This window comes from Erpetoichthys calabaricus, chromosome 2 (genome assembly GCF_900747795.2).
Source record: "Erpetoichthys calabaricus chromosome 2, fErpCal1.3, whole genome shotgun sequence".
NCBI classification, from domain to species: domain Eukaryota; kingdom Metazoa; phylum Chordata; class Cladistia; order Polypteriformes; family Polypteridae; genus Erpetoichthys; species Erpetoichthys calabaricus.
The window spans coordinates 110,749,631-110,772,324 of NC_041395.2; the positions used below are offsets into that span (position 1 = coordinate 110,749,631).

General features: G+C 37.0%; 1 protein-coding gene across 1 annotated transcript in view; it reads right to left on the reverse strand.

Moving 5' to 3' along the window:
* dagla (diacylglycerol lipase, alpha) overlaps positions 1-22,694 on the reverse strand; it is a 343,026-nt gene that overhangs the window by 38,983 nt on the left and 281,349 nt on the right. The window contains 6 exon segments of the mRNA XM_051923753.1: positions 4,377-4,506; positions 4,589-4,785; positions 7,810-7,882; positions 7,970-8,038; positions 14,589-14,731; positions 19,788-19,868. Of these exon segments, the coding sequence (XP_051779713.1) occupies positions 4,377-4,506; positions 4,589-4,785; positions 7,810-7,882; positions 7,970-8,038; positions 14,589-14,731; positions 19,788-19,868 (693 nt within the window).

A 22,694-nucleotide genomic window follows, 5' to 3' on the forward strand; every position in this document is an offset into this window, starting at 1 on the left:
TCAGTCCCTGTACGATCGGTGCCAGAGCTTGGTCCGCATTGCCGGCAGTAAGTCGAACCCGTTTCCAGTGAGAGTTGGACTCCGCCAGGGCTGCCCTTTGTCACCGATTCTGTTCATATCTTTTATGGACAGAATTTCTAGGCGCAGCCAGGGTGTTGAGAGGGTCCAGTTTGGTGGGCTCAGGATTGGGTCACTGCTTTTTGCAGATGATGTTGTCCTGTTTGCTTCATCAGGCCGTGATCTTCAGCTCTCTCTGGATCGGTTCGCAGCCGAGTGTGAAGCGGCTGGGATGAGAATCAGCACCTCCAAATCCGAGACCATGGTCCTCAGCCGGAAAAGGGTGGAGTGCCCTCTCAGGGTTGGTAGCGAGATCCTGCCCCAAGTGGAGGAGTTCAAGTATCTCGGGGTCTTGTTCACGAGTGAGGGAAGAATGGAGCGTGAGATCGACAGGCGGATCGGTGCGGCATCCGCAGTAATGCGGGCATTGCATCGGTCTGTCGTGGTGAAAAAGGAGCTGAGCCGCAAGGCGAAGCTCTCAATTTACCAGTCGATCTATGTTCCTACCCTCACCTATGGTCATGAGCTATGGGTAGTGACCGAAAGAACGAGATCGCGAATACAAGCGGCTGAAATGAGTTTCCTCCGCAGGGTGTCTGGGCTTTCCCTTAAAGATAGGGTGAGAAGCTCAGTCATCCGGGAGGGGCTCAGAGTAGAGCCGCTGCTCCTCCGCATCGAGAGGAGTCAGATGAGGTGGCTCGGGCATCTGATCAGGATGCCTCCTGGACGCCTCCCTGGTGAGGTGTTCCGGGCACGTCCAACCGGGAGGAGGCCCCGGGGAAGACCCAGGACACGCTGGAGGGACTATGTCTCTCGACTGGCCTGGGAACGCCTTGGGATTCTCCCGGAAGAGCTAGAAGAAGTGGCCGGGGAGAGGGAAGTCTGGGCATCTCTGCTCAAGCTGCTGCCCCCGCGACCCGACCTCGGATAAGCGGGAGACAATGGATGGATGGATGGATATCTGTGGAAATGACAAATGCAATGCATTTTATTACTACATTACATTAAAAAATACATTTCAATAGGTAGTGCATTGCAAACATTAAAAGCTAAGGTCTAAATTGATATCAACACATCTTGGACGTGTATCACAGTTAAGGCTAGTACAATTCTACTGGGCTTCTACCAGCATCTCAATTTAACTGCTGTGATTTTAATCAAGATGATGGTTTGTCACCACTATTAACTAACTCTCTGCCTTGGTCTGGATAAGGTTTTTAATGTATTTTTCACGATAGATGAACCTTTACTTTTATCATACACAAATCTTGTGATGGATATTTATGGAAATATAATTTAATTATAAAAACAAACAACAAAAAAACAAAACAAACTGAGATTTAAATTTCTCCTGAAGCTTTGGAACTGTGCTATCACATATTATGAATAAAGATAATTTAATAGCTTCCTTCTCTTTTCTCACTTTTTCTAATCAAAACTTCCTTCTGGTTAACCCTGTTACTAAATAATTCAACAAATATCAGCTCTTGAAGAAATCAGCCATGTGCAATCAAATTTGGAACTTATTAAAATCTTGAAATATCAAAAACATACTGATTTAACCAAAACTGATTCCCAGAAATTTTCAAATTATCATATGCAATTTCCATTTTTTTTAACAGCAAGTGACCCTAAAACATATCTTTTTGAAAGTATTAAAACCTCCTGTGAATTAAAAAGTCCACAATCTTTCATTAGAATATATTTTAATGTGTCCAACTAGCTCTGGTCTGCTATTATTTTTATAATTACCGTAGAAAAAGGATTTGCTTTTTACAACAATGAATCTACAGTATTTGTGAAGTATTTTTGAAATTCTACTCCATTTTGAATGATTATTTAATTGCTCCAGACTAAAAGACACCTTAGTCACTTGAAATTACAGTAGCAACTATTGTAGTAATCATTATTATAAATTTTCTCAATGCTCCCCATAATAAGTGATGAAATATCTATGAACATTGCTCTTTAATAGCACAAATTACAGATTGAACATATTAACAAAAATGGAAACTCTCATCATTTTTTTTTCTCATGAGTGCTTCAGTCTCTTTTTGAAAGCTTTTATGTTAAATCACCATTTGTTAGAGTGACTTTTTTTGTTTTTCTGTTTTATAGTACAACAGTGCTTAAAATTATATTAAGCAAGGAGTCCATGTATTAAGCTCTGTAGGAAAATTGTATCACTATCATACCAACAGTAATTAAAAGATCATTCTGGCACTTCCTCACTTTCTAAACCCATTTGCTAGAGTAAGAAGATAATAAAATCTGGAGACTATCTTAGCAGCATAACACCTGAGTCAGGAACTAATCATGGAGCAGACGGCTGTTGACTGTACGGCAAATTCTCAAAATAACCCACACTTACTCAGGCTGACTGGTTTAAAGCCTCCAATTATAATAACACCCAATCTTTGATGGTGAATGGCATGTTTAAGCAGCATTTACCACTACTGCCTCACAGCTTCAAAGCCCTGGGTTTGACTCCTTGCCCTAATACTTTGTGTGTAATTTGCATGTACTACCCAAGTCTGGTGGCTGCTACATTGTAATCAATGCTGCTTGGATAAGTTGCAACCCCTGCAACCCTAAACTGCAGCTGGTTTTATAATGGTTAGATGGATAGATCTTTGATTACTGAAATAAACCAAAATTCCTAGACATACGCCACAAAAAAGTAAGGGTTAAGAATGCAAAATCAAAGCAGAAAGCACTCCAACTAGAAATTAAACAGGGATTTAATTGCTATAAATTTGCTACTTCAAAACCGGATTGACAACGGTGATAAAAGCACAGTGTAGCAAACCACTTTATTTTTAAGTTTTACTCTGTTTTGTATACAGGAATTCAATATTAGCAAAGAGCACGTTCTTGGATAGTATCTGCCACTGATCAATGACATACATATAAATGCTATGAATGTATTAAGTGTATAAGATAAACAGCAGTTTGAAACACGTCTTCATTGAAAGATAGCCTTGATGTGCAAAATACTTAAACCAAATGATTCAAAAGCAGGACAGAAGAAGGTAAGCCTAATGAAAAAGTACTCGAAAATGACCAAAAGGCCATCTCCCAACACTCAACCCTGTTATTATATTAACAGAAAAATAAGAATTTCTTTGACATTCTTATTTGAGTCTGATATAGGAATATGGTCTAATACTGTAAGTTTAGACTTCTGCATTCTTAAGTCTAAAATATTGAACCGAGCACAGTCCCCCCCACCCCCCTCTCTTGCTCTCTTTTTCTCTGCTTTGCTTTGGGTGTGAACTGGCTCTTCACTTTCACCTCCATGGCAACGGTGACTCAGTCATCTGCTTGATGTGGTTTGGACTAATCTGAGCTGGGATTGATGTGTCCCAGTTCAGCTGGACTTTTCATAACCTGAAAAAACAGTGTTGCAATGAGTGAATTAAAGGTCCAGACTTATCACTAACAACCCACAGACAAGCAGAGAGTTGAGTAGCCAGATAGATAAAGGGCCTCCGAGAATAAAAGTTTAATGAACAGGAGGGAAGTATGAATAACAGCAAAGACAAGCAGCTAGAGAGAGAGAGAAGAATACACTAATTGAAGAAGACTGTGCAAAGGAATATCACCAGAAACTTAAAAGTGTTGAATGTTATGCTGTTTAAAAATGTTAATATTCCTGCAACACACTGGTCAATATCTGTAGTTACCATACAATAATTTTATCTTCATCATGCCAAGTTCATGCAATCATTCTATTTGTTAAGAGATCAATACTACAGATGAAGGTCAGCTATCTTGATCACTAAATTATTTTCTCCATTGCCAATGGTCCCATTTCCTAAAATATAATTTGGCAAACATTAACATCAACCTCCAAAAAAATTAATAAATTTAATATGACAAACAATTTTCTAGTACGATTCTCAGGGTGTATCAAAAAAAAATCAATGACATTTACTAAGACAAAACTTTAGATCTATAGCAAGGGTTGCCTATGCCATTATCATAAACAAAGCTACAAGAACATTTGTAAACAAAAAGGTCTTTTCCTCAAGTATGTTCTTATATAAAACAGCACTGTAGCATGATTGCTTTTTAAATTTCATCATTACATATGCAGTTTCATTTAATAATTTAGAACACCAATACCTACTGCTATCTAAAACAGATACATAATAGGTAAAAATTCATCTTTTGTACAAGGAACTCAATTCTAAATACTGTAATTACCTGGCTTTATGTACAAATAATTAACAGTACCATTTTAAGTGGTGTTTGTAGTCTGAATGAGATTCCTATGGAATATGTACCTCAGCTGGTCTGTCTAGTGCTTATCTCACCTTGTTCAAGCCTTCCATAACAATATGTGGCATATGCTCATGAAGCATGGCAGGAGAAATAATGACTTCATCAAAGGTCTTGTTGTCACCCCAGATAGCAGAGTAGGTGGGATCTTCCTGACCACAGCATCTATAGAGGACAGAAATAACAGATTTTTTAAATGTACTGTGTAAAAGAAGAGTGGTGTGAACAACAACAACAGAGAACTTACGAGCGTTCAGGTGGATGATTGTGAACAACATGGATAATCCTGCCCGGCAAGTACAAGGGTGTGCTGGCTGACAGTGCAATGGTCAAGTCACTCGGATGTGTCCACAGTCTGCAGCTTGGGAAAGCAGCAACTGGAAGGTCATCATCAGGCAATTCTGATTTTGGAATGCATTTGGTTCCACCAATAATAATCCGCCACTGAAAATGTTAAAATAGAACACAACTTCACCCTATTAATAATACTCACAAGCCAAAATTACTAGACCATGTAACTATTAATACTGTAGTGCAACAAACAAAATTTATTTCTTCATTATTCATTTAAGATGATGCAAGTGTGACCTAGTGGTAAAGGAACTAGACTTTAAAACACCCAGGAGTTAAATATTTCTGGTTTAACAGTAATATTTGCCTCACTTTGCAAATCTAAGGATCTTTCTAATATAAAATCTATCCTTCTTTTCAACAAGGTAAAGAAATCCCTCTTCTCATTGTCACATTTGGTTGTATCCTTTCTGTTCTACTTAGCAATAGTCAAGCAAAAATTAATCCTTGCATTAATTTCATCATTGTCATAGATCTCTTCTTTCGCTCCCTCTTATGGACCTGATGTAAAAGTTACTAAACATTTATTTATTTAGGATGGGAAGAGACCCAAAGTAAAACACAACTGTTATTCAAAAAATTAATGTTGGGTTATCTTATCCTGAAACACAATTGTTTCATTGGAATTCATTATTCATCCCACCAGATATTGGTTTACACTTATCTCGGTCCACTATTGGTGTGCCACAATTGCCCTTTGTGAATCATTTGAAGTCTCAAAGATTTATCGACTAGTGAAAAAAACAAATAGTTTCATTCCAAAACTGAGTATCAGTATCCCATAATGTGGCACCTGTGTTATTGTCTGTTATGGTGCCTATGAACCTTAGGGGATGTTTAGGTGTTTTTCTTCTACAATTTTCATAACTCCATTTTTCCTTACAACTTTCTATTCTTCTGTTGTTCAATTTTCCTCTGTTTTTTCTTTCTATGTGTTGATAATCTTTCCTCTGTAAAACTGGTTTCTACCTGTACTCTTTACTGTGTACATGTTTTTACCAACTTCTTCCTTTCACAATACATGTTCTTTCCTATACTCAATTTTCTTTAAGTTGGGACAGATTTATATAAAAGTTTGTTATAAAACTTCCACTTACTGATTGATTGATTTAATTTGATTAGGTTAACAGGTTTTACATAACTTCACAACAGTGAATTACCATGGAAGCTGCCTTGATTACTACTGCTACTCATGGTCTTTCAAATAAAGAGGAATTAAAAAGAAAGAAAAACTTATTTAATTGAAAACACCCACTTTTTTCTGAACTCCAAGCAAGAAAAGCTTTTGCTCTGGACACATTTCTACCAATATTCAGATCTATATGGGATAAGACATGCTAGTGTGGCTAAGTCTAAGATGATACCCTGTTCTTGTCAAAGATTAACAGAAGGTTTACTTCCTAATCTTCATCCGTTAAGAGTTTCTTTAGCTACCCTTTGTATTTTGCTTTTTCCTTTCATGTAAATGGAAGTTTGGTGATGGGGTCAAAAATTAACCAGCAAGTTAAGTTTAGATTCTAATTCTACAATGTTCAACACATTGACAAAAGTTGATTTTAACATGGTGATTATATGTATGCGTGGCTGTGTCTTAAATGATTTTCACCTTTTAAAATTACTATTTTCAATTTGTTTTGTGCTTCATCACCTACATTATATGCAAAAATAGCTTGCAAAAAATGCATCTGTCTTATACTAACAAACAAAAAAAAAAACATAAAAATAAAAAAGATAATTAATAACTGAAAATAACATTAATAATAAAAAATGAGTACAAAATATGATGCAGCACTTCAGCTACCCAAAAAATGAACAGCTATAGACAACAAGAAGTTGAAATTAGTGCTCAGGAATTTTTTTTTTTAAAACAAAGAATCACAATAGCAGCATTGTAAGAAAGCCAAAGGCACTGAAAACTGATTAATTCTAAAATACTTCATAAAAGTCAATGTAAATTAATCATTGAGGAAAAGCATCCCAAGGTTCTTAAAGACTTTTGTTGGAACAATACTATCAATATTAGAAGTGGGTGGGAACAGTCGGGAAATGCATTCTAAAATTTAGATTTTTAATTTTAAGTGTTTCCTCACTTATTATTCCAGTCTTTTACTTTGTAACTTCTTATGGTATGCCATGGGCAGTCTTGTCTGGAATGTTGAATAAAGGTGCAGATTGATTATTTCAAAAATAGTTATGACTGGCTAGTAGTTCATGAGGGTAAACTGGAGTGTAGTATGCACACAGAAATTGCCTGTCCTGGGAACTGTTCTGAACAGCTTACAGACTGAAGTGAGAGAGGAGAAAAGAAGTGAGGTGCAGTGAAGAAACTCTTCAATTTAAGACGCATCTCAAAGACCAACACTGGAGTAACTGTAGGAAAAAAGAACACCGTCACCTAAGACCTACAATGAGAGTTTGTCTTGGATGGCCAAAAAGAGCTAAATAAACAGTACTTCAAAGGACCAACTGCTGCTACTGTCTGTATAATTATCAATGTCACTATTCAAAAAGCATCAAAGGCACACAAAAAAACCATAACAATTTTCCATGCAAGAAAACGTGGAAAAATGTATCTTATTTGAATCCATTATGTTGTGTATGGTTTTTTGTGCACTTTTTGATACAACCTACATGATCGATTCATGGTTTCAGGTTTCAGTTTCAAAAAAATTACAGCACGTGTGTAATGCATCTTTGTTTCTATTTCAAACACTGAATACTGTATCATATTAAATTCTCTGGGTTATTACAGGAAAACCAGAAACTAATACATATAGACACTGAGAAAACATGGGGCATCATTCAAAACCAATCTCCTAGAGATACAAAGACTAAACATACTGCAAGAAAACTGCAATAAAGACTATTCCAAAGGGCTGACTTACACAACCCTACTACTTATAGTACTGTTTTTGTAAATAAAAGCTCCAAATACAAGGTAGCTTTTCTGGTGCTACAGAACCTCTTTCAATTCAGTTAATCTTTTCAACTGCATACATTTACATATTTTCATCATTAACTTATAAAACATAACAATGTATAAACATTTTTGCAAAATGTCACTTAAAATTACGAGGCACATTATAAAAACACAAAAGTATCATTCTTTTAGTATACCTTTGGCTTGTTGCTTTTTTGTAAAACCTCAAGGAGATGACGTCGGAACCCTTCCAACTGTGACAGACCAATCCTGGAAGAAAGAAATTGTCAAGCTATCTCTGCTCTTGGCTCAAATACTAGCCTAAGACATGCCTGCCTTAGCACATCAACCACTTACCTAGGCACCAGGTCCTTTCCCAGAACAACCGAAGTGACAAACTCTTTGGAATATTCCATGGCATCCTCACTACAGAGATAGGAGAGGCAGGTATGATTCATGGGTAGAGGGGCACCACTGTTGTGGTAAACTTTGGCAAAAAAACTCTAATCACAGCTAGCATTAGTTTTTTTCTTAAACTCAAGAGTACATATTATATCTTTAAAACAGTGCACTAATAAAGATTTAGTTGAAGTCCTAAAAGAAATGAGTTATGCACATGCAAATGACAGGTATTTAGTTTTTCTCATTTACTGTTTGATGGGGAACCAGTTTTTCAAGCATTAAGTATTATTTCCAACCTTTTTGTATTGTAACTAATAACACTCATATCTGTTTAACACTAGCATTACTAAAGCCTATGAAAAAACTCGTAGATCCGTCCCACCTTAAATTGCTTCACACCTCTCCATCAGCGTCTTTTGTCCTGTAAATGTGTAGCAAGCAGCCTACTATCACATCCCCCCCACCGTCGCACAGTTTTCTCAGCTCAAGTCTGTTTACCTGCGTGTCAGTTGCTTAGAGTTGTAAAGAGTAAGAAGTCAAGCAAAATCACATCTTTTATAAATACTATATGGTTATTTGGAACACATGCATTTCATGTGTGTTAAGTTAAACGTTTTTCATGTTTTAGTAATAATTGACAAAATGTAGACATGACGTGTTTAATGTGTGAAGCCTGAAGTCCAAATATCAAAGAAACACTTTTCACAAAAGGTACATATATAACAGAACAAGTGCGCTTCTGTTCAAGAATATAACTGCAGAAAAAGAACCCGCGTTAGGGTGCAACATTCACACCCCTTCGCTTCGGTGGCGCAATGGTAACAACTGTTGTTTGGTAATCCAACCTTCAAGGGTTCCACCCCGGATGACTCCGTTTTGAGAAGTGAGCTGCTCTTATTCTTACTATCTTAGAATAAAAACATACATTTGATTTGAGTCTGTAACAGCCGGTGTAAATTTATGATACTTATAAAGGTTAGCTTTGTTTTTTTTTTTTATTCAGTTTTATTCTCTCAGTCATGTTCACGATCCCCCCCCCATTTGACACTGCTGTTTTCACATAAAGACGAGCTACAACAGAGGTGAACTCAGATGATGACGATGGTTCTACATTGGAGAAAGAATGCACGTCGCACTTTTGCTGTCGCTGTACTTTGTATATGTACACGGGAAACTCTGCAGTCTACTTGTGTCTTTACGGTGTAGGAAGTAAGTAAATAAATCAGGATAAATAGGTAAATAACATTCGATCTGGCTCTTATATACAAAGTACAGCGACGGCAGCTTCCACCTGCAGCTATAGACTCTTCAGTACGCAAGCGACTGTCCACGCTAGTGTTTAAATCTGGACGGTGCTTGTGCCCAAAAAAGAAGTCTGACTGCATTCTTGTACCATTGCTTGCGAACTGAAGTGTCAGCATGCACTTTTCGTGGCATTACACATGTATTTTTTGAGCATGCCCGTGTCGATCATACACAGGAAGCTCTGCAGTCTACTTGTGACTTTACGCTGTAGGAAGTAAGTAAATAAATCAAAGTAAATAACATTCGATCTGGCTTTTATGAAAGTAAAAATGTTAATGTTTTGGGCACAAGCACCGTCCAGATCTAAACACTAGCATGGAGAGTCGCTCGCGCACTGAGGAGTCTATAGCTGAAGGTGGAAGCTGCCATCGCTGTACTTTCTATATAAGAGCCAGATCGAATGTTATTTACCTATTTATCATTATTTATTTAATTATTTTCCTACAGCGTAAAGTCACAAGTAGACTGCAGAGCTTCCCATGTACATATACAAAGTACAGAGACGGCAAAAGTGCGACGTGCATTCTTTCTCCGATGTAGAACCATCGTCATCATCTGAGTTCACCTCTGTTATAGCGCGTCTTTATGTGAAAACAGCAGTGTCAGATCGGAGGGAAAGGCGGGGTGGGATCGTGAACGTGACTGAGAGAATAAAACTGAATAAAAAAAAAACCAAAGCTAACCTTTACAAGTATCATAAATTTACACCAGCTGTTACAGACTCAAATCAAGTGTATGTTTTTATTCTAAGATAGTAAGAATAAGAGCAGCTCACTTCCCAAAACGGAGTCAAACCCGTGAAGTTTGGATTACCAATCAACAGTTGTTACCATTGCGCCACCGAAGCGATCGTATCAAAGGGGTGTGAATGTCGCACCCTAACGTGGGTTCTTTTACTGCAGTTATATTCTTGAATAGAAGCACACTTCTTCTGTTATATTTGTACCTTTTGTGAAAAGTGTTTCTTTGATATTTGGACTTCAGGCTTCACACATTAAACACGTCATGTCTACATTTTGTCAATTACTAAAACATGAAAAACATTTCTGTTTTAACGATGTGTTTATATAGATTGTTGTACACACGGAACACACATGAAATGCATGTGTTCCAAATAACCATATAGTACTTGACTTCTCACTCTATACAACTCTAAGCAACTGACACGCAGGTAAACAGACTTGAGCTGAGAAAACTGTGCGGCGGTGGGGAGATGTGATAGTAGGCTGCTTATCGACACATTTACAAGACAAAAGATGCTGATGGAGAGGTGTGAAGCGATTTAAGGTGGGACTTATTTACGAGTTTTCTCGTAGGCTCTGGTAATTCTAGTGTTAAACACTACTAAATTAAACATTATTTTTTAAAATTAGCTTTCTGGTGACACTCTTTAAAGTACTGTCTCATGGTTGAAAGAAAACAAAAATGTTCCTCCTTCAGAATGTCTCCAGTTATGTTCTTGATGGTATTAATAAAAACAATCAGCAAAAAATAAGGATACCATTAATATTATGCTAAAATAATTTTATTGTCCTTCATAAAATAAGCATACAGAGCTACTTTATTACTCTTTATCAAACTGCAGTTTAATATTATTTCATTGTACTCTACCTCCTCTTTACTCTAAATAATGCATCTTAATTAGAGAAAGATTGTTGATCTCTTTCCATAGTTAGCTTCACATTCAACCTGCAACATGATGTGTAGATTATGTGGACTAAAAAACTACCTTAAGCAATGTCAAGCACAAAAACAACTAAACTGATCAATCAATCATTGCGCACGAGCTGATAATGGATCAAAATGGAATAAGATAAACAGTGGTGAATAATGTAGTAAAAAACTGACTCTTCCAAATAACTCATAAATAATTTTTTTAAATAATGCAATACACACACTATGCTTTGTATTACAAAATGTCATATCGTATGTGCAGAAGTAGCATTTTCTTTTGTCTACAGTGAAAGGAGCTTTGGATATTTTCCTCAAATGCCTTAAATCTAGGATGCCTATAATTGCTTACAGGTATTTTTTCTTGGAAACCTGTTGGCTGCTGTGCTGCATGCAGGATGCCCTGAATCAACAAACAAAACCAAACAGTTTAGGGACTATTATCTGAGTTTACTCAACTAAGCCACTTGTCTGTGAAATTGGACTCATCCATTTTCCTGTTGTCATGAGCATCCTTTGGAATGAGATTCATTAAGGGCTAAGCAAAGGTGTTGATCATTATAGATTTTTTATTGTTCAGTTTGACTTTTTGTTCTACACTCTTTAAAGCCTAACTCAGTAAAAATAAAAGGATAATGAGGTCTAACATTTTAACAGAAAAATAAAACATGCCTTGAGCAGTTAAATAAGCTAATGATTTTGACATACCTTACACAAATCTTTTACTAATCTACAGAACCTTACATGCATGTAATTTCCCTAAAATCAATTTGCAACAGTGCATATCACTGCATTTTTTTCCTCAAACATTTTTGTAATAAGTGCCATATTCTTCATTGTGACACTGATGCTTTGTATATGAAAGAAAATTCTGTGAGGCCTCAGGCAACATCAACTGTGCATCCAGAAAGCAAGTGCAATTACAACACTTGGCTAGTCAGTTACTGCGCCCTTTTGCTGTGAGAGGCTGCACAGAACTGTAACACTATGGTTAACTGAGCTGCTCTCTTCTCCAGCTCAACATCTGTTATTTTTTTTTGTTCCCTCTTTTGCTTAGCCTCCTTCTTATCTGACTGGTTTAATTATCTTTGGCACACACCATACTTGCTTGATGTAGGTTCTACATTTAGCAGGCAAACCATACTATCAAGGGATTTCACTGAATTTACAAGCCACAGATCTGTAACCTTGTTTAATGCTTAAGGTATGTAACCTCTTAAAAAATGGTAATAAATTATATAAAGATCCATTCTGTTTACTGTTGTTAAATTTCTGAGGGGTATAATTCTGTAATGAATGTAGTCAACTCTTAATGAGGTTTTTCTCAAAAGGGAAGAAGAACATAACATGCATGACTTGGCCGACTTTTTTGGTGACTTTAACTTTTTGTTTCCATTTGAGTGAAAGCTATATTGATTGATTTAAACATATGGGCAGAGATATATATGCATTTCATCACATGGTCATCCATATATGTGTAAATGCAGTATACAGTATACATGATATATCACCCCATATTTAAATAGTAATAGTGCTGACCATTGCCTACATATCCAACTATCCAATAAGAAATTTCTAAATGTTTTTAATAAAAAAAATCAAATTTTACTATCTGTCACAGAGCATAAGATTTAGAAGATGTTGACGAGGTGCTTAACAATATAATTCAAAGAAAAAAACTACCGTAGTTGATGCAATGGTTTTGAAAATGGATGTCTACTGTAAAAGACAAAATAAAAACCTAGAACATTCACATTATTGATATCCAGGTCTCACAAAACTTTTAGTTCTTTTCTAAGTTCTGCTACATAATTAATGTTTTCAATCTCCAGTTATCAAAGTATAAAATAGCAATTTTATGGTTTGATTTCACAAGGATATGTGATTGATTGATTCCATGGCTCGCAACCATATAGCAAGACAGGAATCACCAGGACTCTAAAGACTTGGACCTTCGTCCTTTTGCATAGATATTGGGAGCACCATGCACCCCTTTCCAGCGACCTCATGACCCCCCACGCTCTCCCAATCCGTCTACTGACTTCATAGGAAGAGTCACCAGAGACATGAATGTCACTGCCAAGTTAAGTAAACCTCTTACAAGGTCGAGACTGCCTCCGCAAACAGACACATTGCTGATGGCTGTGCCCAAGAGGTCATTAAACGCCTGGATCTTGGTTTTTATCCAGGACACTCGCAAGCCCAGACACTAAGACTCCTCGCTCAGTCTCTCAAGAGCCCCAATCAGAGCCTCCATTGACTCTGCGAAGATCACAGCATCGTCAGCAAAGTCAACATCCGTGAATGTTTCTTCACCAACGGATGCCCCACAGCCGCTGGACCCCATGATCTTGCCCAACATCCAGTCCATACAAGCATTGAACAGAGAAGGAGCAAGAACACACCCCTAACGAACCCCATAATCAACTAAGAAAAACGCAGAGGTTCTGTCTCCACTCTGCACAGCACTCACAGTACCAGTCTACAGGCTGGCCATGATATCCAGCAACCCTGAGGGGATCCTGCGAACCCTCAGGATGTCACAGAGGGCAGTTTGATCAACTGAGTCGAACAATTTGAGAAAATCGACAAAGGCTGTAAAGAAATTCTGTCGATATTCACAATTGCACTCCATGAGAACCCTCAGTGCCAGGATGTGGTCAATGGTAGACTTCTTAGGCGTAAAACCAGACTGTTCCGGTCACTGGTAGGTGAGCAAGTGATCATGGATCCTATTGAGGATGACCCTAGCAAGGACTTTACCTGACACCGAGAGCAGAGTTATTCCCCTGTAGTTGCTGCAATCCAGGCGCTCATCCTTCCCTTTCTAGATAGGAATGACAAGTCCTGTTTTCCAAAATGTCTCTGCCTGTCTCCCAAATGGAAGCAAAGATATTTGCAATGCCAGGAGGACAACCTTACCACCAGCCTGGAGAAGTTCACCCCGGATATTACAGATCCCTGCAGCCTTCCCTATCCTCAGCTGGTTCACCACCTGTGCATTCTCAGTGAGACTTGGTGGTTCACAGCTAATTTGAGGATCAGCCTCAAGAACCGTGGACCTAGAGATATCCAACATCCTAAGCCAGAGGATCAACATCCTAGCCAGAGGATCAGCTTTAAACAGCTGCTCAAAGCAGCCAGCCCAGCAGGTTACAACTGCAGTTGTGACTAATGTTAACTATCACTTTTACCTTTTATAAAAATGCCAAAATCTTTGACTCTTGACCTAATTTTCAGACTTAATTAACCTCATTAAAAGCATTGATTTATAAAGTTTTCATTGGTGTTTTACACCCTCTCTTTGTAGATTTACTATTCCATACAGTTTGTAAGGTTTGCACAGAAACAGGAATATAATTTATGTACAAATTAATATGTAAACAGATTCAAATAAAACTGCATATTTTACTTATTTTAAAATAAATGACATATATTTTTATAAATCGAGTGTGTTATAATTGTAGGTCATGTACTTCTGTAATCCTGCTATGTTGAACTGTCTTGCTGCTTTCATTACTATATTGGATTTACTTTTGATTAAACTGTTTTTCACTTGAAAAGAAAAATACTTGTATATTTATTATGTAGTTCTCACCTGAGCAGCCCACCTGGTGGTGAATAAGCATAACAATGGAGGGATGGATAGAAGGGCCGGAGAAGAAAAGACAAGATGGCAGCAGTCCCGGCTCCCAGCGAATGCCCCACTACAATCAGTCCATAATGCTTTGTTCCCCGAACCTCATCAATGGAAAAAAGAGTGGCAAACAAAGAAAGTGAGCTTAATTATTCTAAAGCAAAGCCTTGCCATAGTCTATTTATCAATGTATTTTATAAACCTGCTTTATCCAACTTTTAGGGCATGGTGAATCTGGCAGCATTAAAAAGGAGATGGAAGTGGCTCTAGAAAAGACACCAGTCCAGGGTACACCACAGCACACATCTACACTTTCTTAAAGCAGAAAAAATTAGAGTTGGTAATTACTGTAACCTAGCATTCTTATCTTTAAAACAAAGGAAGGAAAACTGGAGTACATACAGACAACCCTATTGTGATACTCATTAAATAAAATATGGAGAGGGAAATGAAAATAAAAAAGGAATAAATAAGTCTCCAAATCAAAAACTTACACTTGGCTGAATGTCTGTAGTACCTTGCCAGGATACAATTACTCCCCTACCAAAAATCTGCCACTACAATTTAATTAAAACAAATGAGCAATTCTGAATATGACCGTGTGCTTAGTTTTTCTTAGTTTATATATTGCCACATGTTGACTGAAAATAACACACATATACATGGAATAATAAAAAAACATAAACAGAACATTTCCCCAGAATTGCCACTGAGTCAAGCTTGTTTTGAAATTCATATGTATCAACACTGAATGAATTGATTTGCAACTAAAGAAATATGGACATAAGGATGTTGTTTGCTGCATAAAGACTTGTCTGTTATTGAAAATTCTGATACAGAACTGCTCTGCATCAATGCAGCTATATGAAGAACAGTTTATTGAAAGGCTCCCTGATGTGCTCAGAAAAGCATTTGGCACACTTGATGAAAAAATCAAGCCTTCTTCTTTTACTGATTTTAATTAGAAACAGATAATATTCCATACAGTCAAGACAAACTTAACAAATCAAAGCAAAATTCGACCCCCACCCAACAGAAAGAGACAGAAGTCAGTAACCAAAGCTAATCTATGAAAGGAGCAAGAAAAGAAGGGTATCCTTTTCCTCAAAATAGAAGCTTATTCTAAAATATTATGGATTATATCCCACCATATTTCTAAAAAGTTTTGAACAGATCCTCTAAGTAGTATAGAACATTGGTTACCCACTGACTTAAGAATGGTGGGGTGGGATTCTTCCAGTTGAACAAGATAAGTCTATGTGCTAGAAGTGTAGTAAAGGAAATTACAGTTTGTTTATACTCTGTCTGGGAGTATACCAAGAAATGCTGTTAAAGGGTTAGGAGTGATTGTGACGCCAAGGCTGTCTGATAGGCATGCAAAGACTTTTGTTCAAAATATTGTTAATTTGGTGCACACCCAGAGCACATGGCCCAGTGAGGCTGGAGCTAGACTACAACAAATATTTTGGACAATTTTAAATGAGATAAATGTGCTTGACAAAAAATTTTAAGCTGAATGACTAAATGTTTTGCACATATAGAGCTCGAGTATATTCTGTGCATGGCTGCCTGAAATATTGCGTCACAGATCCTTTCCCCAATGTACTCTGGGGTCTTTGAAAGAAAGAGACTTTGATATATTTTTATAAATTGTAGAGATGCTATCTAGAGCAAGGTGGAAGGTGAGGAAGATTGGGCAGGTTCTGCTTAGCAAAGTTTCCAGCTTGAAAGTAGTGTAGGAAATGTGTTGATAAGAAGTTGTATTTGAAGCATAATTGTTTGCAAGATGCAAAGACATTAACTATGTAAAAGTCTCCAAGTGTTTTAATCCCGGACGTTTTCTAGACATTGAATAGTGTATACTGTATGTTTGAGAGGGTGGAAAAAGGTGGTTGTTATGTAGAGGTACAACAGATAAAAGCTTTTCTGTTTTAAAGTGCTTCCTATATTGGTTCCATGTTTTGAAAGAATGAAGGGTAATTGGATTTTTTGTGTAATGACGGTAGGTTGCATTAACTGGGGCATAGAGCAGGGAATATAAAGAAGTACTGCAAGATTTTATGTCTATTGCAGACCAGGTTTATGGATATTCATCAATTTGTGTTGATGTCCAAGTCTTTATAGTTTGTATATTTGTCACCAAGTAATAAAACTGAAAGTTGGGTAGTGCCATGCCCCCTTCTGCTTTAAGTCATTGCAGAGTCTCCCTTTGGATGCGTGGATGCTATGAATTCCAAATAAATGAATTTATTATTGAGTCTAATTTCTTAAAAATGATTCGTTAATGTTTATGGGAAAGCTTTGAGATAGGAAGAGCAGCTTGGCAAGGATGGTCATCTTAACAATGTTGATTCTCCCTGCTAACATAAGGTGGGGGGTAGACCACCTACTGTAGTGACATCTGTTTAAATTTTTTCCATGCAGATAGATATTTACCCCTAGATATTTAAACTGATCTACTAAGATAAATGGGAAGATATCCCGTCCAATATTACTTGCTAGAGAATTCACTGGAAAAAGCAAGATTTTATTCAAATTGATTTTAATGCTAATGCTTTTAGGACTGCTGGCACAGAATTTTATATACACACACACACATTATATATATATATATATATATATATATAATATATATATATATATATATATATATATATATATATATATATACTGATATATACAGTACCATCCATCCATCCATTATCCAACCCTAACTACAGGGTCACGGGGGACTGCTGGAGCCAATCCCAGCCAACACATGGCGCAAGGCACTGCAGAGCACACACACACCCACACACCAAGCACACACTAGGGGAGAACAAGCAAACTCCATGCAGGGAGGACCCGGGAAGTGAACCCAGGTCTCCAAACTGCGAGGCGGCAGCACTACCACTGTGCCACCGTGCCGCCCTATACAGTACCATATCATCTGCACATAGTGATACTTTCTGTTCAAGTCTTTCTCTGAAAATCCCCTTTATCTCTGATCTGTTTCGAATGATCAAGCCTTCTAAGATAGGAAAGTAAGCAAAAACATTTAACAATTTTCTTGACCAACTTTTCCCATCACAATGTTATAGGGATTTATAGAATATCTTGGCAGTATCAGGAGGTGTGGGAAGAAACCAGAATGCCCAGAGAAAAACTAGATGAACAAACACAGACTGAGCCAGACTGCAAAACCTAGACACCATATCAGCATTACATGAGCACTCAACACTGTATCACTAAACCATGCCCGCATAGTGTAGTTATGTTATTGTATCCCAAACTATAAATGATGTCTATTTTAAACATTTAAAAAATAAAGCAGCTTCTAGATTTAGGTAAAATATTCTACAAAGCAAAAAAAAAATATTTCCTGTCTGAGATGAATTCAAAAAAATATATGCTTAGAGAACAAGTGTGGGTTATTGACACTTAAAAAGCTGACCATCCAAGCAAGAGTGGTGTATTGGTCTACACTTCATAATGAAGCATTTCCCTCTGCATGGTGACCATAGTGGGATACATCATAAAACACAAATCACACTCATTTATAATCCATCCATCCATTTTCCAACCCGCTGAATCCGAACACAGGGTCATGGGGGTCTGCTGGAGCCAATCCCAGCCAGCACAGGGCACAAGGCAGGAAACAATCCTGGGCAGGGTGCCAACCCACCGCAGGACACACACAAACACACCCACACACCAAGCACACACCTAGGGCCAATTTAGAATCGCCAATCCACCTAACCTGCATGTCTTTGGAATGTGGGAGGAAACCGGAGCGCCCGGAGGAAACCCATGCAGACACGGGGAGAACATGCAAACTCCATGCAGGGAGGACCTGGGAATCGAACCCAGGTCCCTAGATCTCCCAACTATTCAATTCACAATTTAGGGAATCAGGCAGAAGGATTAACATCCCACTAAATGTAAGGCTATATGGGACAGTTAAAGAATGCCAACAAAACAAAAAAATGACATGTTGTCAATGCCTGTTTATCTTGACATAAAAAACATTTCAAATGTAATGTTACTCTTTAATTGTTTATTTCTCAGACCTTTGTCACTATGTGTGCACATCATGTGGATTGAACAATTCTGATCTAATGAGAACTGACAAAAAAGGAAAAGAGTAAGAGATAATACAGGTGTGTATCTATAACCGCTTACACAGTATAACACCCTGTTTACTACAGGTGTGCCAGAAATACAATATGAACAAAAAACGCAATGCACCAGGGACAGAGGAAGATGAGAAAAACAACTCATCAGTAGCAAAATAAGTGAATATGACATACTGCCAGCATATAAGAAAATAAATACAACAAAAGAAAAATTATAGAGACAAAAATAATATAGAGAAGTCATGGATGGGAAAACTGATCAGTGAAGGACAAAAAGAGATAGAATGGTAAGGTAACACAGTAATTGCTACAAAAAAAGATCTTGCCCTACATTTATGCACTCTGCCAAAAAATAGAATCTCTCTCAAAAGACTAAACCCTCAAGTAAATCCCATCAGAAAAAAAATCCAGATAAAATATAGAACAGAATAAGTCTGCCACAGAAAACTCTGGGAGCAGATGTGCTTCCTTTTTCCTTAAAGAGACAGTTGCTGTGACTGCGAATTAATATGCAGTATTAATGTGCACTGCAAAATGAATATTAAAACTAAATTGTCCTAATGAAGCCTTTAATAAAATGCAAACAATGTATAGTAAATATAGTAAAAACAGTTATCCTGTGTATAGGAACAAATTTTATAATGGTTAGTGCTGTTGGTTCGCAGTTTGGAAGTCCTGGTTATAAATCTTGGCATAAGCATTAATTCTGTTGAATTTGCAGTCAGTCTGTGTTCGCATGACTTTTCTCTAGGAACTCTTGATTTCCTCACACATCCCATAGACATGAAGGTAATATATAATGTTGATTCTAAAATAACTCTATAATGACTCACACAAGTGAACTTTGGTATGAGAATGGAAAAGCCCTGCAGAGAACAAATTTTCTGTTCAGTGTTTGCTTCCCAAGACCCAAGTTTGGTATTAGCCAGCACAGAAACCTAAACTCACAGATATTGTAACCTCTGGTTAAAAACGTGTATAATCTTTAGGCTTGCTGCAGAAAATCTTTTAAAGTAGAAGGAAGGACAACAGAAGTTTAAATTACCAGGTCTCTCCCAAAGGCTTGCGAGAGGATCATCTCCTGGTCAAGCTTCTTTTTAATGTACTCTGCAGACAGCACCATGCCCTAGGAAAAAAATTCATGGAACAAATGACTACATGCATGTGTATAAATTAGCTGAAAAACATAAAATATTGAGAACATTACTAATGTCCATTTTAAGTAAACTGAATAAAATATAACCAATTTCTAAATACATTTCTTGTAACTTTGGAGGAATGATCAGACCAAATTTTATTAAGGCTGGATTGTGGCACAAATTGAGGAGTCTATTACTATTTTGTCCATATTGACTTTATTGCATGGAAAAAGTGTTGGACTTTGTTAGGCTTAGAATATCTGAGCATAAAAGTAACATATGGAAAGCCTCATTAAAATAGTTTCCACTCTCTTTATTAAACAGTAATGTATTGCATGAGATAAATTAACTTATTTTGTATAAAAATATTTACATCTGCTATATGTTTTTGCTATTGCCACCAAATAGTTTCCAGTATTTTTGTTTTTATGAAGCAGAACAGCAGCCTGGTACTGTTTGTGAACTAGCATGCTTAGTTCAAGGTTGAAGGTAACACAATATTCTAATTATAATCTTGTAAATTGTTTGTGTTTTGTAAACTGACTATGTGGTGTTTTCATAAGATCTTTCTCCCATTCTGTGCAGACAGGGGATTCCAGAAATGAGTAAGATGATCACTTGTTTATTCTTCACCTGTGTCTGGCTGTCTTAATTTACCTTGAAAGGCAATGTTCTATGTTGTTTGAATTTTGTATCTTCAGAAATCTCCAACATGTGGCCTTGTTTTACACTGGAGCACCTGATCCAGTGTTTGATATTGTGGAGAATGAACTTGTTATATGGGCACTCCTTCTTCTTTGTTGTAATATGCATATTTTAATGTATTCTTTTTTGTTAGATTTTGTGTTATTTCTTATAATATATAGTAAGTTTACTTTTTGAGAGCATTCCCAGCTTCTGTTGTATTTTTCTTCTTTTGAGCCATGAAATGATTGTTTGATGGTATGGATTTACATCAAGTCAGAAAATAGCCTTTTTTCCAAGTAACTTAGTTTGCACAATGTTATCAAGCTACCCTTAATTTTACACTGCACTTTTCATAGAGACGAAACACACAATTGCAGATTCAGACAAGGCATCCAAATATTTTCAAGCTGCTGCAGTAAAAACTATATATAGGAAATATGTCTGGTCACACAAATCAAGCATGTTATCATGCTAGATTTCATTAAGAAAATAAAGCAGAGGGGGTTAACATGAAAATGCTTCACATTCTTTAAATATTTTAGCAAGGAATTAGTTACTAGTGTAGCCTCTAGTTTCCAGTTTCATAACACACAACTATAGAGAATAAAAAATGCATATTCTAGTTTATTGGCACAAAATTTAAAGGTATAACCCCACACAATTTTTTTTTTTTTAACATATTACTTACTCCTTGCAGTTTGTAGTTATGGTCCGGAAAAATATGAATCTCATGTTTTCATGAAGAATGGAAAGTTTCTAATACAAGATAAGTACATCCATTTAAAGTAATTCAGTTGTATGCTCACAACGTCCTAAACACGTATTTTTACTAAAATATTGTTAAAAAAGCCACTTCAGGAAAAAGTTCTTGTGAACTAAAATGAAACACATTCAGATGCAAACTAGCATTTGAATTGTAGACCCACCTCCTGTCGTTACATTTATATTCGTATCCACAACTGGAGTACCTTGGAGTTATTTGGTTGCAGGTTGTGAATCTGCATGGGTGAACTGATGTTCTGCTTGTTGAAGCATCTCAGATATGCAGAAGTCCAAGGCATATTATCTTCCTGATAATGTTTTTACTCACTTATCTTTATTTTTTAATCTTAGTTGCACATATGTCTCAGTGAATTTAGCACTGTTGCTATTGTGTGAAATGCAACGTTAGCCAATGAATAAGTTGTTACTGGGCTGGATTAGTAACTAGTGAATGGGGTTGGGGGGAGAGAGAGGTGGTGGTCTTCAATTCCAATGCTTGTTCGCATCTGAGAGCATCCATTTTTACAACCTCAGTTCCAAATAAGTTGGGACACTGTATATAAATGTAAATAAAAACAGAATGCAATGGTTTGCAAATCTCATAAACCTATATTTCATTCACAACAGAACATGGAAAACATACCAAATGTTTAAACTAAGAAAATGTACCATTTTAATAGAATAATAAGGTCATTTTAAATTTGATAGCAGCAACACGTTTCAAAAAAGTTGGAACATGGCCTTGTTTACCATTGTGTAGCAACCCTCTTCTTTCAACAACAGTCTGTAAATGTCTGGGAACTGAGCAGACCACTTGCTGGACATTTGGGAGAGAAATGTTGTCACATTTAATTCTGATATAGGATTCTAGCTGCTCAACATACCTGGGTCTTCTTTATTATATTTTTTGTTTCATGATGCAACAAATGTTTTCAACTTGTGAAAAGGTCTGGACTGCAGGCAGGCCAATTCAGCACCCGGACTTTACTACTATGAAGCCAGACTGTAGTATGCAGTTTAGCATTGTCTTGCTGAAATATTTTTTTTTTTTTTTTTGTTCTTTATTTCGCCTTATACGATTTCTCGTATTAGGAATTTGTAAGTTTTCGCATACCCCTTGGGGTCAGAGCGCAGGGTCAGCCATTGTACAGCGCCCCTGGAGCAATTACAGGTTAAGGGTCTTGCTCAAGGGCCCAGCAGAGTAGGATCTCTTTTGGCAGTGACGGGGATTCGAACCGGCAACCTTCGGGATACCAGCGCAGATCCTTAGCCTCAGAGCCACCACTCCACCCCATATTTTTTTTTTTTTAAGTCATCTGGATGGGAGCATATGTTGCTCTAAAACCTGTATATACTTTTTAGCA